The 18040-nt window shown below is 54.8% G+C and overlaps 1 protein-coding gene across 6 annotated transcripts in view; it reads left to right on the plus strand.

Annotated features, from left to right (window-relative positions):
- Positions 1–16760, plus strand: part of SUFU (SUFU negative regulator of hedgehog signaling) — a 125919-nt gene extending 109159 nt beyond the window's left edge. For 4 of the 6 annotated variants that reach the window (XM_055093326.2, XM_055093325.2, XM_008950857.5 and 1 more), the window contains 3 exons: positions 611–749; positions 10482–10550; positions 13372–16760. In XM_055093326.2, coding sequence (XP_054949301.1) covers positions 611–749; positions 10482–10550; positions 13372–13461 — 298 coding nt within the window. In that variant the 3' untranslated portion in view covers positions 13462–16760. Of the gene's footprint in view, positions 1–610; positions 750–2386; positions 9268–10481; positions 10551–13371 lie in introns of those variants that run through there. The other 2 variants (XM_034931388.3, XM_034931387.3) reach the window with 2 other exon arrangements.
- Positions 16761–18040: the final 1280 nt, after the last annotated feature.

Here is an 18040-nt window from a genome sequence, read left to right on the forward strand (position 1 = left end):
AGGGATTAACAGTAACTTCTGTGGCTCCCTGAGTGACCCCACTTGGCTTCAGCTTGCTTGCTTGCTTTTTTTTTAAAGATGTGCTGTGGCCTTTGGGCCAGCCACTTGAATGTTATGGGAAAGCCTAGGAGCAGGTGGAAGATTCTGCTCTGGACATTGAAGGGTCCCACTGCGGAGGCACTATCCCATCGTCCCAGGGAAACTTGTCTAGACGCTACTTCACCTCCGTCCCCTAAGGGGGGATGTGACCCCCCTCTTACCTCTGGGCGTGACCTTCAGCACATTGCTACCTTCCCTCTCTGCCCTCAATTTTCCTAAGGGAGGTGAGCTCCAGGATCTCTGCAGGGCTTTTGAACTCAGTGTTTTCTGCTAGCTTTGAGCACTTTGGAAGGATGATGTTAGAGAACTTGTGAGAGGAGCTTCTCTTTGAAGGTGTTGAAATGAGCGTGTTTGGATACAGTCCCCTGTTGATGGGCAGGTGGGCAGCCAGGAGGGCATGTACCTGGCCCGCGGACCATAGTCCCCACTGTCCCAGAGCCTTGGCCAGGCCTGCTGCGCTTGGAACTGTTTCCAAGCCCAGCTCCTCACTGTCTCCATGTTCCATCTCCAGGGGCAGGCTCCTGCATGGACGGCACTTTACATATAAAAGTATCACAGGTGACATGGCCATCACGTTTGTCTCCACGGGAGTGGAAGGCGCCTTTGCCACTGAGGAGCATCCTTACGCGGCTCATGGACCCTGGTTACAAGTGAGAAGGCCCTTTTTCTTCTCCCTCCTTCCTTTCATAGACTTCCTTGCCCACCCCTCCTCTTCTCCCTTGGCAGCTCTTGATGGCACCCCTTCCTGGGGGGCTGGTCATGAACGCCTCATGGATTCAGGGCCTGGGGCCTGTGTGTAGGTGTGGAGTGTGGATGCTGCTACCCACTCCAGCAGCTTAGGAGCACTTCCTGACCTTCTCCCCCTGTCACCTGAGACACAAGTGTTAACTCTCCAGGCCCTGGCTCTTGGTAATTCTGGTTCCCTGTGGAAATCCAGGTTGGAGGGATATAAGACTTTCTGCACCCTGGGTAAACCAAGGTACAAGAACTCAAGGATGAAGCAAGATGGGAGGATGTGTGGAGGCCACTCTCCAATGGCTACATGGAAATCCCACCAGAATTCAGACAGTGGCATGTGTGCCTGGACCAGGGCTGGGCAGGCCTCAGTGGGAAGAGCCTCCCCTTCTTAGCCTACCCCCATCTGACAGCCCTCCCGTTCCTCCTGAGTTTGTGTGACCAGAGACCTGCTGGCTTATCCGGAGCACTTTGTCCTTCCTTTGCTCTTCTGGCTGGAGCGAGCTTCAGAGCTGTTGCCAAGCAGGGTACCAGGGCCTCAGAGCCATAGGCCTCCTTCCAGTCCCCACCCCGTCCCGGGTCTCTAACAGGTGCTCAACCTACTCCACCACACTCCCGAGTGTCTTGGAGGGACAGCATCCTTTTTTGGCATTTGTTTGTTGGGGGTGGGGAGAGGATTGAACCCTTAACCTCACCTCGCTCGCAAGTATCAAGAAAGGGAACCTGACCCTAAACCTAAAGGTGGCCATACCCGGTTTGTGAATGTATTGGAGAGGCATGCAGCATTACAGTAGAGGGGAAGAGAATGATGCTGGGTTTGTGAGTTTCACCCAGTCTGGGGAGTCTGTGAAGCATATGTAGTCGATACAGACACACTTTTTGTCCCTGCATGTCTACAGAATTTCTCCTCCTTCAGGCCAGGCCCCTCTTCTCCCCCCACCACCAAAATACTAACCCTTAATTAAAACAAACAGCAAACAAAGGACACCAACCACACTCCCCAGACTAAGCCGAGATAGAAATGGAAGCTAGTGCTTTAGGGATATTGTGTTCCATAAATTATCTTGCCTTTTTCCACTGTTGTTATTATATCGTTTCATAACAAAATTACTTTGAACCATAAAGTTATAAATACATTTTAAAAGTCCCACTTGGTAACATTAGATTTCTGTCCATGTGGTGTTGGTAGTTACTGTAACAAAAGCTCTGAAGTGTAATATTTGAAATTAGCCCAGCACAAGTGGAAAGGGCCTCCCTCCATTCCCTACCCCCAGCCATGTCCCAGGCTGCTGCGTCTGACCCTGTGGAGAACAGGGAGGGAGCAGGCCTGTCTCCTGGGCGGAGCTGCTGAGGAGGCTGGAGGTAAGGACAAGCCCCTGAGAGTTCACAGGTCATCATTCCCAAGTGTCCTCAGGTAGCGCGCGCGTGTGTGTGTGTGTGTGTGTGTGTGTGTGTGTGTGTAACGTTCAAGCACGTTTTCCTGGGACAGTCGGGACTGGGGCCTCCCCAAACTGCAGAATACATTCTACCCAGTTATGTTTGACATTCTCAGCTCTGAACCTATCCTCGGAGCTCTGCCCTCCCCTCCTGGAACGTCTTTCTGCCCTGAGGAGAGGGTAGTCAGCATCTCCAATTTTCAGCAGCTCAAGAACCTTGGCCCCCACAGGACTTCGCAGATGTCACATTGCCCCTCAGTCCCCTGAATGCCCTTCGGACCCAACCCCAATTCCCCAAGCCCCTGACCCCCTAGCTGCCGGGGTTCCCACTCCCAGTGCCACAACCCCCTCACCTCCCTGGCAGCCCCTCAGCGAGCCTGAGGCCCAGCACCCGCTGGCTCCCCAGCACATGGTCCCCTCCCATGGGCTGTTGCCCAGGGAACCGGGGCGCGGTGGGAACGAGCTGCTGGCCTCGGCATGTTTCAATAAAGTTGCTGTGCTGGGAGCTACTCAATCAAAGGCCTGTGTTATGGGCTCATTAGTGTGGTCCACCACGGGGCCGGCTCACAGGAGAGCTCCTGGGAAGGCTGGCGGAGGCCCCACACCCCAAGCACCCACCCTTGATCACCGAGGGGTTTCTCAGGCCCTTTCCAAGGAGCCCTGGGAAACCCTCTGACCCTGCCCCCAGCTGGATTCTCAGCAGTGGAGCCAACACCCACACCAGCCCTCTTCCCCCTGCCAGGCAGTCAGCACTTTCTCCCTCTGACTGCCAGCCAGCCGCCCCTGTTAGGGTCTTGCCACTGTGGTCACAGGCAGCTCCCTTGCTTGTGGGAACCTGGGCTTGTAATTACTTGTGGGCCTCTAGATCTCCCTCTGGGGCTGGCTGTCTCCCTGGGAGTCTGCAGGACCTCCTAGAGGCCTGGGGTTAGACTTGCAGTCGCCAGTGAGGGCCACTCCACTGGGCCAAGGAGAGCCATAGGTCCCTCAGGAGGGGACCCCAGCACAAAGAGGCCCACCCTTGCTCCCTGCAGGCATCTCTTGCTCACACCCCCAGGGTTCCGAGGTGTCTTCTTGGGCCTTGTGTGCCCAGGCCTATTGGAGGCAGAGGAGTAGGAAGGAGTGAAATCCAATAGACCCAGGACATGACGAGACCCAGTCTTCTGTTCTCTTAACTGCTGCCGGAACTCTCCCATTGGTCCCAGCTGAAATGGAGGGGCTGGGATGACTTTGTTACAGCAGCCTTGGAAGCCCTCACTCCCAGCCTTGGCACCTTGTTCTGGCCACCAGCCCAGCCCAGGCCTGTTATCTCTTGGGAGAAAGCGTGGCAGAGACATCCTGCAGGGGGAAGAGTGACAAGGAGAGGCCGAGAGGAAAAGGCAGAAGGTTTAGGAACCCGAGCCCCTTTCCGGAGCCTGTGGAATGGCCCCAGACAGGCCTCCACACCCACCTGCTCCACAGCCTTCCCCCATCAGTCCAGACCCAGGAGAGTCAGGGCCCCAGCATGTGGCAAAGCAGGGCTGTCTGCAGCACCAGGTGGAGCACAGTGGACACTCCCTGCTTTATGGAGGATCTGGGGGTGCAGGAAGCCAGCTCCAGTTCCACAGGCTTTCACTTTCTGGAGAACAGCACCTTGACTCCTCCGTCTGCCCTGCCATTTGCTGTTTTCATCCTTGCTGAGACTGTAAAGCTTATCAGCCAATTCCGGGGCTGTGCAGGAGGCTCTTCAGACCCTGGGAGGGGGCCTGCCAAGGTCTGCTCCTGCACCTCCTTCCCCCAGCATTCCTCATCCTGGTGGCTTTAACAAGCCTCTCTCCCTTGAGCCTGTCAACACTGGGCTGTTAGTCTTCTGAGCGGGAGCCCGGCCCAGAGCTGAGTTGTTCATCCGTCCCCAGCCAGGGTTGATCTGAAGGGGGATAAGTCTCAGCCCCAGCGGTCACATAGGGGTCACATCACCAAATATGAGAATATTGTTTTAGGCCCCGCAATGCTTTCTCAGCTGTGTGGTGTCTGACAGCTCACCCAGGTTGCGCCCCTAGTCCCAGCCATTCTCTGCCAGTCCTGATGGGAAGCCCCAGGCGTGGGCGAAGACGCCCAGCAGCTGTTCCAAGTGGGCTCTGCTGCTCCAGGCCAGGCTTGGGAAGGTGCTGCCGAGCTCTCCTCTGGGCAAGCCCTGCCTTCTGCTACCCATTTGGATATTGTGTAGAAGATGACTTGGGAATCCCCAGCCCATGCCCTGGGCACCTCCTCTTTGGTGCCTCTACTGTTCCTCCTTCCACGGGTGAACCCAGGCATACTTATTCTCCCTGGAGACCTTTGCTTGGACTGCCCCGAGACCTTGTTGTCCAGGGGGACACCCATTAAGGTTTAGAGCCCAGCAGTGCGCCTGGGGAAGTACCCTCCCTTGTAGGAAAGGACTGTGATGCCGCACTGTGTCCCTGGCAGCCCACAGCCAGAGCAGGAGTCTGAGCCCGCTTCTGGCCACCAGAGCCAACTTTTCACCGCCCACTAAGAACAGGAAATGAGCGAGACCTGTGCCCCCACTGCAGCCCACTACCTGCCGCACCACACGCCTTTGTCCCTGACCTGGGTTGGGGGTGTTCTCCAGGCTGTTTTCTGGCTTTTGTCTGGCCCGTGGAGTGGGGGTGGGAGGGAAGGGACGCAGACAGGACTGCTTCCCCGTCCCTGCCTCCTCCACTGCCATCGTGGGTGCCAGAGCAGCTCCTTGGCAGGCTCTTCCACTGTAAACAACACATTTCCTTCCCTGAGAAGAGGAAAGGGAGGGAAAAGAAAGCCATGTTGGGAAGCAAGTACAACGTGTCAACATGAAGAACAAACAATGCCCTGGACAAAGTGTGGATTGTCATACCAAAGGGAAGGAGTGGGCATTGTCAGCCACTCTTTGCAGACTCAGAAATATCATTGACCACAGACATCTGAATCGGCGTCAGATCTGCAGCAGCTGGGCCCCTGCCTGCAGTGCAGCCTGGCTTGCCCAGGGCAGGCACTGACACAAGATCACTTTTCGGGTTCCTTTCTGGAACTTGCTGGGGCCTGGGGAATTGGGAGGTTGTTGACAGTCCTCCCTCACCACCACCCAGCCAAGCTGGTTAAAGCAGCTGGTGTGAGCCCACTGGAGTAGCTGCTGGCCTAGATTCCAAGCCCCCCTCCCTGGCCAAAGGTGGGAACTGGGGGTAACCAAGATCCATTGCCCCCCTCGCAGCTCAGCCAGTTTGATGGTGGTGAAGCTACAGCCACCAACTCACCCCTGTTGGTTAAGCCTGTGCCCAAACCCCCTTTCCCTGTGGGCCTGAGTATTTCCCCAGCAGCCCCTCACCATGATCTCCTGGGGCACCACTTAAAAATACAAGTGCTGGCCAGGTGCGGTGGCTCATGCCTGTAATCAGTCCCAGCACTTTGGGAGGCTGAGGTGGGTGGATCATCTGAGGTCGGGAGTTCGAGACCAGCCTGACCAATGTGGAGAAACCCCATCTCTACTAAAAATACAAAATTGCCAGGCACGGTGGCTCACACCTGTAATCCTAGCACTTTGGGAGGCCGAGGCAGGCGGATCATGAGGTCAGGAGATCGAGACCATCCTGGCTAACACAGTAAAACCCCATCTCTACTAAAAATACAAAAAATTAGCCGGGCATAGCGGCGGGCGCCTGTAGTCCCAGCTTGTTTGTCTGCTGTTAAACAGCAGACAAAACTCCAGCCCCTGGCCGGGCCCAGTGGGTCACGCCTGTAATCCCAACACTTTGGGAGGCTGAGGCAGGAGAATGGCATGAACCCAGGAGGCGGAGCTTGCAGTGAGCCAAGATCATGCTACTGCACTCCAGCCTGAGTGACAGAGTGAGACTCCGTCTCAGAAAAAAAAAAAAAAAAATTAGCTGGGCATGGTGGCACATGCCTGTAATCCCAGCTACTTGAGAGACTGAGGCAGGAGAATCGCTTGAACCCGGGAGGCAGAGGTTGCGGTGAGTTGAGATCGTGCCATTGCACTCCAGCCTGGAAAACAAGAGCAAAACTCCGTCTCAAAAAAAAAAAAAAAAAGCATGGGCCTTGGCCTTACCCCAGAGTATTCTGATTCAGGAATTGTGAATGGGGCCTAGCATCGCCATATTTTCAGAAGATTCCCAGGGGAGTGTGCTGCTCAGATTGGTTGAGGGTCTTCCTCTCTTACTAGAGGGTCTCCTCCCTCTGAGGGCTGTTTGTGTACAAACATAAGTGTTTTCTGCCTGGCTCTTGGTAAGTGCAAATATCAGTGAGTGCTGTTATCAATATTATTTCTACTGCTACTTTCTGGGCTAGAGAACTGTCAAGATGTATGTATTCACTAGGCTGGCCTGGGAATTTGCCCCACCGTCCCCACTTGGGAACCATCTCTGGGCATTGGTTTGCCTTCCTTTTCATTGGCCAGTCTGGTTTTTTAGCAGTGTCTGTGACTCTCAGGCTTCTAGCCCTCTTAAGTTGAGCAGGTGGCCAGGAAATGTGTGGCTGGTGGAGGTTGGGACTGCTGATTTTCCAGGTCATTGGTAAAAACCAAAGCTACCTTCACTTCCCTCATCAGAAGACAGAGAAGTTATCCCCATCTATATAGGCTTCTACAGTTGGGGTGTCTTCCCCAGACAGGAAAAGAGCATCCTCTATCACCATGAGATCAGATAGCCGTTCCTCTAAAGTCCAGAGCCTTGAGCCAGGTGTGGTGGCTCATGCCTGTGATCCCAGCACTTTGGGAGGCCAAGGCGGATGGATCATTTGAGGTCAGGAGTTCAAGACCAGCCTGGCCAACATGGCAAAACCCCATCTCTACTAAAAATACAAAAATTAGCCGGACATGGTGATGGTCACCTGTAATCCCAGCTACTCGGGAGGCTGAGGCAGGAGAATCGCTTGAACCCAGGAGGCAGAGGTTGCAATGAGCCAAGATTGTACCACTGCACTCCAGCCTGGGCGATAGGGCAAGAGATTCCATCTAAAAAATAAAAAGAAAAGTCCAGAGCCTTGTCTCCTCTGGGTACCTACCCTTGGGCAAAGTGGGGATGATAGTCACCTCCCTAGCAGAACTGCCATAAGGATTCAATGAAATGACACTGATCAAGCTCTTAGCACAGCGCCTAGCACATGGTGGAGGTACTGCTTCTGCTATTGGCCATTTTTACTGTCATTTTTATCATCACCATTCCCATTATTATTCGTGACAGAGCCAAGCAGCTCTGTAGGGACCCAGTGAGCCTCAGGAGTGCCAAGCCCCAGAACTGCACAGGCTTTTCCCACAGTTGCATCACAAGGGCAAGTCTGTTACTCGGGAGAGCTCCCAGGAGCTGCCCCATCTTAGCTGTCTATCTCCAGTGTCCTGTTGATAAGATCTGTTAACATTCTCAGCTCCAGGTCTGAAATATACAAAGAACAGGGCCTGTTTGTTCAATCCAACCTTCTAAGGTTTAACTCCCAAAGGAAATTAAATTAGGTGCCTGGAGCTATGACAGTCTGTCGTGTTTCTTTGCAGAGAATGTCACCTTTAATATCATGTAGATCTCATGTATAATTTTTCCCCTTTAATTCTTTTAAAATAACGTGAAGTTTCCAGCGGGAACCAGCAAATCACCAAAAGCAAAAATGGAGGAGCAGCTAGGGTTTGTCCTCATTTTTTATCTGGCCATCCCCTCCCCCAGCCGAGTCCAAAATAAGTCCACACACAGATGGTGCCGCGCATGGTCGTTGCTCTACTAAAAGCCACCATAACTCACCCTCTCCTTAGCACCAGTTCCAGACCTTTGTCAGGGGAACCAGCTTAGAATTGAACTCAGTGTTGGTGGCATTACGTTTCCTTGAAGAATAACTCTGGCGTCTCACTGGGTGGCCACAGCCCCTGTGAACCCTTGCCCCTCTTCCTGTCCTCCCTCCACCCCATCTCACCCCCAGCACTTGTTATAGTCCCACATCTATTTACTGATCTGGCAGAAAGCCCCTCCCTCCAAGTTATTTGTGAGTTAGAAATTAGCCCAGCCCGGCCCAGACTGGAGCCATTGTAATATAATTGGGTTTTAGGTATGCTTGTGTTTGTGCTAGCATTTGCAGAGATGGCAACGAGCCCTGGAAATGCCAAAAATATGAATGTAACTTTTGTATTGCTTGAGCAGACTGGTGATAACTGGTGGGGAAACTGAACTTTTGGGGAGGACACCCCTGGGATAAGAGAGTAGGAGGAGCAAGGGCTTAGGCTGTGAGAGGGAGTACGTGTATGGCTGGAGTCTGTGGGCAGAGTCGGCCAGTCCCACTTTGGGGAATTAGGAAGAACTATAGGGGTGCACCTCCCCGAATTTTGCCAACTTTGCCTCTCCTGCTCTGTCTCTAAGCCTTGTCTCTGTCCTTGGTCGGGGCCCTAGCTCCTAGAACAGAGAGTTTGGTGAGGAGACGTGGACCAGTGGTCAGAGTTATTTTGTTCCTGCTATGGGCTTGGAGCCTGGGAAGGCTGGGTCTCTTGTCTCCCTGCCAGCCAAAAGAGGGTGCTTGTCCTGGTGGGAAATGGGCTGCCTTCATGCCTGTGTCCCTGGAAGGATGAATGGATGAGTCAGTGTCCTGGGGGTGAGAGTTCAGCATTCGGGAGCAGTACTCCAGGCACTAAATTGAGAGTCCAGACATGACCAGGATATGGTCTTAGCCACTCACAAGCCGTGTGACACTGAGCAAATTACATAACCTGCCTGTGCCTGTTTCCTCCACTGTAAGGAGACATGGAGATGAGCAGTTAGCATGCCCGGTATGATGGCGGCTTTTCTGCCCACTTGGGGGTAGTGTTCTTATTTCTCACTCCCTCCTCCACCCCGTCCACTTCTTGCTTTAGAGACCTCCGTCCTGTGAGCTCCTGAGCCGTCCTGTGTGCTCACCTTCCTGTGTGCACACCTTCCTTGTTATCTCACAGCGTGGAAACTTTTGTTCTTGGCAGCTGAAAATTCCCAGGGGAAACCTGGTGGGTATTTTTTCAAGTTCTCAATTCTCCTCCTCACAGGGAGGGTTTCCCCTCAGAGGAGCCCCTCACCTGGATCTTCACCCCATTATCTTTCTTCCTTTGTGCCCTACCTGGGTGCTCAAGGTGTACGGGAGAAGACAGGTGGAGCTGTGGCCTGGGGGTACAGAAGGGTCTGCAGTGGAGGGAGGCTGGGAGGCCCTGGGGACAAGGACAGGGAGGGGGAGGGGTGAAGGAAGGGGTCACAGTTGGAAGAGGAAAGACACCCTCACCCAGGGCGTGGTGGGGTGCAGACCTGGGATCAGCTTGGCCTGGCTCTGCCTAGCAGCCTGACGAGAGGGGTGGGTGGGGAAGAATGGCCCAGCAGATTGAGGAAGGCCGGTTTTAGAGGCCCTGAGAGCCCTTGGACGTTGGTATTGGCTGTGAAAACTTCTTTAGCGGATGAAGTTGGTGTTTGTGCCAGCCAAATAGTGGGGCCAGACTCAGCATCAAAGCGAGAGGCAATGAGGTGTCAGACTAGAACAGCAACGTGGAATGCTGGGAGGTGACCTAGAGAAGAGGAACCTCAAAGAAGGCTGGAGGAACTCAGTGGCTGATTGAGCACAGCAGGTCAGGGGCTTGGGAGCTTCCAGCCTGGGAGGATGTGGCTACTGTGAATGGGAATGGAAGTTGGGAGTCCCTTTGTCATCTGTAAAATGAGATGTTGGTCCACAATCTCCAGATTCTCCAGCTCAGACATTCTTGGATGTACCTTCCAGGGCACTTCCAGATTCCAGATAGGGCTAGTATTCCAAATCCAAACAGATTCCTTTTGTCCTTCTATGGTGAGGGGCAGAGGGGGACACTAGAGCCTGACTGGGCAGCAGCTTTAATTTAATTTTTTTTCCTTTTAATTTTTCTTTTCTGTTCCTTTTTCTTCCTGAGATTCCTTTTTACCAGCCCCACCAGTGTTCATCTCCCTTCTGGGAGCAGCATTCCCAGCTCTCCCAATGTCCTCCCTCCCCTCCCTATTGTCCCCTGACCCCTTTCCTTCTATGCCTCAGTCTGATATTGCAGGGAGGTGAGGGTGTGGGGGGAATGACAGCTGGGGACAGGCCTCAAACACTTCCCTGTGTCCCTTGAACAGATCACAGTGAGCTCATCTCTCCTCCATGGTCAGAAGAGAGGTATAACGCTTGGTGGTTGGCAAAAAGATCATACATTTAAAAAAAATAATAAAAGCCTGCCTTGTGCCTTCACAGATTCTGTTGACTGAAGAGTTTGTAGAGAAAATGTTGGAGGATTTAGAAGATTTGACTTCTCCAGAGGAAGTAAGCTTGTTTGACTTTCCCTGACAACAGGTCCCGTCTCTGGGACCATGTGTGTGTGTGCGTGTGCACGTCTGTGCATGCATGTGTGCGTGTGTACCTGTGGTGCGTGTGTGCTTGCATGTATCTGTGTGGCTGCATCTGTGGGCTCCTCCCCAAGGTGCAGGGATAGGCTGGAGAGGAGACTGTAGATTTCTCTTCTGTTTCTATGCACCCTCACCATCCCCTGCCCTACCCCCAGCCCTTGTAAGGACACCCAGCAAATCGTCTGAATTGCCAGCTCCTGAGAGCCTCATTGAAGAGGAAGCCAGGGCCTTCAGGCTAGTACGAGTTCTCCCCAGCCCCTGCTGTTCCCTGGCAGATTCTGAACAGAACGCCCATGTCTGTTGCCAGAGAACATTCCGCTGGGGAGTTCTGGTGGGCAGCAAGGGACTCCTGCCCTCGCCTCGGGCCACCCAGGAGCCACTCTCCCTTCTTCGTCCTCCAGCCATGAGCTGTGCCTCTTAGTCTCCCTCTTCCAGCCCTGGCTCAGAGCTGGAGGAGCTGACAGGCCAGCTGTGGCTGTGCCTTCTTTAGCTGCTCCTCTGGGGTAGAGGAATGGAGTCCATAATCCCCTTTGTTTTTTCTCCCTTGTTCCCGGCATCCTTATTTGCGAGGACTTACCTCATCCTGGAAAATCCCTTCCCCTCCCCCGCTCCTGCCCGCAGCACCCCAGTGGGATGGGAGCTTTCCTGGCCTCAGTGCCCCATGGGTTAGTGAACTCTAGCAGGCTGGCCGGGCCTCTGGAGAGCTCTCCTGGGCCCTGCCCTGCCTGTGGCAGAGGCAGACCCTTCCCTTGTCCTGTCTGCCGGGAAATGTGCTTGGGGGAGAACTCCTTCGCCTCCCAGGGGCCAGGCTTTCTACCAAGAGGGAGGCCAGGCGGGAGCTAGGTTCCAGCCAGGGCTGGAGCTTCCAGCTTCCAGGGCTCCCTGGGCTGCAACAGCCAGGACACAGGCCTCTGGTGTTTAGGAAGCTGAGGGGAGTGCACAGGGCGGGACCGTCCAGTCCAGGTCTCCAGTTGGACAGGAACTCCCCAGAGCCAGGGTCACCCCAGTAGAGCAGGGTCTCCTCTGTCCTCTGGGATGCAGCTTGAGAAATTTGTTCATTTATATATTCCAAAGCCATCAAGCACCCAGTCCATGCCAGCCAATCAACCCCCACAAGTCACTGGTCCCTGAGTCCCAGCTCCCCATTCAGTCAGACCAGAGCCAGCTGCCCAGAAGCGCTTCCGGAGAGGCCTTGTCGCACTGGGATGGCGCTGTGCCAGGCTGCTGCTTTGAGCTTGGGGGTAGGAGGGGGACAGTCCAGGCAAGAGGGACAGAAGCCTGGGGGAGCAGAGGAAAGTAGGTCACTAAAAATGACTTTTTTCTTTTTTTCCTTTTCTGTCCAGAGGCTGTCCCTACACCCTGCCTCACTCGCCACTTTGGTCCTGGCAGAGACAGTCCCCCAGCAGAGGGAGCGAAGAGGGAGGCAGCCAGGAAGGGTCAGGCTCGTCTGCCTCCAGCCCCAGACCGAGGCAGGCTGAGAACACTGTTCTCTCCTTTCCACCCTGCCCTGACTTCCGGCCTAGCCAAATTAGAAAAGACAGACCCTGGGCCGGGCGCAGTGACTCATGTCTGTAATCCCAGCACTTTGGGAGGCCGAGGCAGGTGGATCACCTGAGGTCGGGAATTCGAGACCAGCCTGACCAACATGGAGAAAACCCATCTCTACTAATAATACAATAACTAGCCAGGCTTGGTGGTGCATGCCTGTAATCTCAGCTACTTGGGAGGCTGAGGCACGAGAATCGCTTGAACCCGGGAAGCAAAAGTTGCAGTGAGCCGAGATCGCGCCATTGCACTCCAGCCTGGGCAACAAGAGCGAAACTCCGTCTCAAAAGAAAAAGAAAAGACAGACCCTGTGTCTAAGTTCCGGTATCAGTCCCAGGCAGTGAGCATTTATTGAGCTCCATCTGTGTGCCAGACTGCATGCAAAGTTCTACAGTAAAGAGGGAATAAGAGGCATTAGCCTCTTCCCCTTCCCCTACCAGAAACTCCCAGGTGAATGGGAGAAACAGAACTATAGGCAAATCAGTGTATCCTGGGATGGGGTGGGAGACATTTGGCTCTCCTTGGCCACCACTGGGACCACTCTGAGGCTGGTAACCCTGGGAAGTGGTGCGAATGAATACAGGGAGCAGGGTGGGGATTGGCCCCTCTCAGGCCCAAGGGATCACCTCAAACCACACTTGTCCCACTCTTCTGCTCCCACCAAGGCCGCAAGTGTGGTTCTGACTTTGGGGCCGAACTGGGGCCTCCTTCCCTTTGGAGCCTTTGGCCAAGTATACAGAGGACAGGTTTCCAGGGTTCTTCCTGCACTAGCCTCTGAAAGAGAGGCCATGGCAGTGACAGAGCTCAGGCCACTTCCCCATAGCCTCCAGACCCTCCCCCAGCCCCCATCCTCCAGCCCCAGGGCCTCAGGGAGCAGATTCTTTACATGCCTGTGGCCAGAGGCAGAACCAAGGAAGTGAGCAAGAGGGAGGTCAGCTTAGTGGAGAAAGGAGGAGGAAACGCCCTCCTCCAACCTGCCTCATTATTGACAGGCCGGGGAAAGAAGGGGTCACCAACTCCAGCCGTTTGAGCCCAGCCTGCCACCTGGGTCTAGCATTTGAGAATGAAGCCACGCCTCCCGCGGCCTGTCCTATCCCTAGCTCCCCGGGGACAGGCCTGGGCAATCTCTGGAAAGACCACGGTGTATTCTGCTAACCACTCACACTCCTGGTCTGTGCTTGCTCCCTCCACAGTTCAAACTTCCCAAAGAGTACAGCTGGCCTGAAAAGAAGCTGAAGGTCTCCATCCTGCCTGACGTGGTGTTCGACAGTCCACTACACTAGCCTGGGCTGGGCCCTGCAGGGGCCAGCAGGGAGCCCAGCTGCTCCCCAGTGACTTCCAGTGTAACAGTTGTGTCAACGAGATCTCCACAAATAAAAGGACAAGTGTGAGGAAGACTGCGCAGTGCTACCCCGCAGCCCAGTGGGGTGCCATGCACAGGCCACAGGCCCCCCACCTCACCTCCAGCTCAGGGGCTGCACCCCGCCGCTGGCTAAGCCTTGTGACCCATCAGGCCAGTGAGTGGGCAAATGCGGACCCTCCCTGCCTGCAGCCTGCACAGATTCTGGTTTGAGGTTTGACTCTGGACCCTGGCTGTGCCCCTAGGTGGAGACAGCCCTCTTTCTCACCTACCCCCTGCCGCACAGCCCAGCAGGAGGGAGGCGGACAGCCAGGTGCAGAGCGAGTGGATGCACTTCCCAGCTCATCTCTGGAAGCTTTTGCTACTCAAGCTCCTCTGGCCGCGGAACAATTCCTCTGATCATGTTTGGTTTTCTTCTTCCTTATTTTATTTTGTAGAAACCGGGTGGTATTTTATTGCTCTGCAAAGATGTCCAGAAGCCATGTATATAATGTTTTTTAAACAGAACTTCATTCCCCGTTGAACTTTCGCATTCTCTGACAGAGGCCTAGGGCTGTATCTCTCCCTGGGCTGCCACCAGAGAAGGTGCTTGGTGTTCGCCTGCCAGCCCAGAGCCCTGGAGGAGCCGGCTGCACAGAGAGGCTTTTCTTCCCAGCTGGGCCTGGTGGAGCCCGGGGCAGGGGGAGAGTAGAGACACTCCCTTGTGCAGCTTTGAGCCTAGTTTAGCTGGGGCCAGGGAGGGGTGCTACTGTTTTCCAAGTGAATGGGTCTCAAAGACTTGGTGACCCCAGCCTCATCTTCTAGGCCTTTTCCACCCAACCAGGCCTACCTGGGAGAGGGTGAGGTTCAGCACATCACACACCATCCCCACTGTCATTCAGGGCCTGGGTCTCCAGCTCTGTAACCAGTCCTGTCCCATTTCCTCAGTCCCTGGGCCTCCCAGCCTTCAGGCTGTAGGGCTGCCTTACTAAAACTGAAAAATCCACCTCTTAACATCTCTTTCACTTTGGTTTTGCTAACACTGCTCTCTGCTGCCCTCCCATCCTCCCTGTATCCATTCATGCCCTATCTTTCATTCTGCACTCCTAATCCCTCTCCTTTCTGGCATCCTGGCCTCTCGTGGTCCTCAGCCCCTCACCCCCAGTACTGCAGATCTCACAGTTTGCCTTCCAGAAGCCAGCCTATCTCTAGCCCATGGTTTTGGAGTTCCTCTCGGGTTATCTCCCACTCCTGACCTGGAACCAGCAAGCCCCTTTCCTGCCTTCTTACCCCCAACTCTAGGGACGGGACTGTTATAATACTTCAAGATCACTCTTTACACCTCTTCAAATCAAAGTCATGACAATGCAGGGCTCCTCATTGCTCCCATCTGCCTCTGCTGCACACACAGGCACCAGCAGGGATGCCACAGGAGTGCCCACAGGGTGCAGGACTCCGCTGATGAGAGATCCAGCCAAAGAGCTGCCCCCAGGGGTATGAGGGCACCAGCTGGGTTCTCCAGGGAGCAGGAGTTGGACCTCCATGGAGCCACTAGGCCTGGCCTCCTCTACACATCCCCAGGGCTATCTGGTTAATTCCATCAAGCTCAGAGTTAAAAGGCATATCAGCCTGGAGTATTTGGGAGAGACTGGCTGCAGGTCCCCGCCAGCCAAGATGCAAGCCACTTGGGACCTGATGTCGGCAGCTGTGCCTCTACTGCCCTGAGGACTTACCAGAGGGAGCCCTACTGGCCTTCCCCCACCACAGCAGCCCTGCCTGTGAAGCTCTTGCTTCTGACATTTCACAGGCAGAGAGGTGCCATCAGTTCGCCTCCATTCCTTGCCACCATGACCAGCCTCTCCCTGAACTCTCTCTTGCTCGGGACCTGCCTGAGGGCTCCCTGCTGCAGCTCGCCGTACTTCCATCTGCTGGGTGCCTCCATCGTTGGTTGGGTGGGGATGGGGCATTTTCTGAGCTAAGCTTTGTCATTAGTTTGTGAAGCACCTGGTCAGCAACCTGCCCCAGACCTGGAGGGTCTTTGTGGACTGAAGGTAGACACCAGCCAGCATGGTGGCCCTGTTCTGGGGGAGCAGGGTAAGGCAGGAGGAAGTGGGTGAGCTCCGAGATAATGAGCACATGAAGCCTGTGGCCCCTTCGTACCCGCAATATGTCAGGAGCCTCACGCTCACCCAAGATCCTGCAGGGGCCAGGCTCCATCTCACTGGCTCTGAGGGCAGGACAGGGTATCACACATTTCTGACCAGGCCTCCTTTCCTATGGGCATTGGTGCCTCCCAGAGGTTTCTTGGGCTGCTGGCTGGTGAGAGAGGACCCTTAAAGAAGATCAAGCCAAGCTGACCTTGGACCCTGTCCAGCACAGCTTCTGGCACAGGATGCTTGGTGAATGTACCCTTTCTTTCCCTCCCTGCAGCTCTGAGGGAGCCCCTGACCTTGTAGTGGGTGGAGGAGGTAAGGGGCCTCCCTCCCTAAATCTGCCTCTTCTGCAAGCTACTTGGAGACTTGCCTAGTCCTACCCACCCCTTCAGGTCCCTGGTGCTAGAGCTTCTGAGAAGGGCCTTTCCCTTTGCTCTTTGCCTGCTATATAAGGCAGGCTCCTGTGGCTCTGCTGGCTCAGTGTGGGCTGCAGGAGGACTGCAGACTCAGCTGCAATTCTGAGGGGGGTTTGGGAGGCTTGTGCGAGGTCTCAGGCCTGTGTGGGGAGCTGGTGCCTCTTCCTGCCCATATCTTTCTCTTCCAAGGGCAGTGCTCCAAGGCAGGGACTGGAGAAGCCGAGGGGAGAGTCTAAAAGGGCTAGAGCATTTTTAAAAATAGACACAGGGTCTTGGGACTGGGGTTTCGGATTGAGTTGCAAGCAGGGAGAAAACCTGAAGGTCGGTGCCCCTATGGGGCTGACCAGTAGAGAATTTCCTTTACTGTATTTTTGTATCTGGTCTTCCCTCTCTGGCTTCTAGGACATCCATGCCAGGTGAGGTGCCTGGGTCCCTGTTACAAGTCAGGAGCCCTGTAGGGAGACCCCTCCTTTTGTACAAGTACCTGAATGCTGCGACAAGCAGATTTTTGTAAAATTTTATATTAGTTTTTAATGTCAATGGCGACTCGGTTCCTGGGGCTGCAGCCAGCCTGGGACTTTCGTAAGAATTTTTGGGTGACTCACTTAGATGTCGTTTCCTTCTTGCCCCCTCTTCCTCTCTGTAATCTAAGTGCATTAAACATCTTTGCAGAAGTGCCTGGGTTGTGTGCTCATTTCTGGCTGCCTGAAGTAGTGGAGCCGGAAGCCCGGGGCCCTGGCAGAGGGAGTGGGTTGTTGTTAGCCACTTAGAAGCCAGGATGGAGGGAGGCCCCCAGGATTGTTGTCGAGAGTGGAGGAGTTGCCAGAGAGTGGGATCACACAGCTGGTGGCTCTTCAGTCATGAAGAAATGACCTTGCAAGGACAGGCTCTCCCTCACTGGTCCTGAATTCCTCTAAGGTCAAGGGGGTAGGAGCGAGGAGCAGTCTGGGGAGATGAGGCGGTGGGAAAAGACCCTCTCCCTGCCACTACATCCCTCTTCTATCCTCCTCTCACCAAAAACCCCTTTTGCCTTAGGAAGAGGGGCCCGGACAGGTGAGGAGGGCAGGCCCTCCTCATCTCCTTTGGGGTCCTTGCCCGGCTTCCAGCTCCTCTCACATGACATCTAAATTCCACCTCCTAATCCAGGGCCCAGGGGCAGGATCCAGATAGAAGGGCAATTCAGAACCGGTGGCACCCACTGGGTGACACAGAGGCCAGCCCACCCGCCCTAGCAACTCCACTGGGCCTGGCAGTGGAGGGAGGTATCAGGTATATCTTCCTTTCCTGGACTGCCCAGCTCCTGCCTCTCCAGGGCTGGGAGGCAGCAAAACAGCCCAACGCCCAGTGTGGGGAGGCACTGAGCTGGGGGAGAAGGCACTAGCCTGGCAGGCAGGATAAGGGCTGCGCCCAGACAGAGTTCTTGGAACCTGTGACCACCTGGGCCCTCACATATTCATTCCCTTCTGGTTTTCTATCCTGGATAGTGGCAGGGGATTTGGCTGGGGCTGGGGGCTGGGGCGGAGGTCCTAGGACATCATAAGCAAGGGAGAGGGGGTGTCAGCTCCTATGAGGGGGCTCTTATGTCCTGTCCCTTCTGTGAGACCTAGCCATGTGGGGGGCGTTTGCTGAGAGGTCCACACTCCTTCCCCTGCAGCCTCTTACTGAACTCTCCAACGGAGCAGTGCAGCAGGTCCTGTCTGGGGCCCTCATGCCCTTTCCCTTTTCTCCCCGGAGACTGGGGGCTGGGGGAGGTATCCTCATCTGACTTTAGCCTACAAGGACACAGTATCAGGGTGAAGTTCTTGCCCCAGAGAATGCAGAATAGCAAGATCCTCTGCTTAGGTGGTTCTGCAAGATACCAGGCTGACGCTGTTTCTGGAAAGAGAAGGACTCCTGGGCCTAGGGCAGAGACCCTAGCCCTAGAATTAGGGAGGAGAGAGATCTGCCATGCCAT

The sequence above is a fragment of the Pan paniscus genome, chromosome 8 (assembly GCF_029289425.2).
Source record: "Pan paniscus chromosome 8, NHGRI_mPanPan1-v2.0_pri, whole genome shotgun sequence".
Taxonomy (NCBI): domain Eukaryota; kingdom Metazoa; phylum Chordata; class Mammalia; order Primates; family Hominidae; genus Pan; species Pan paniscus.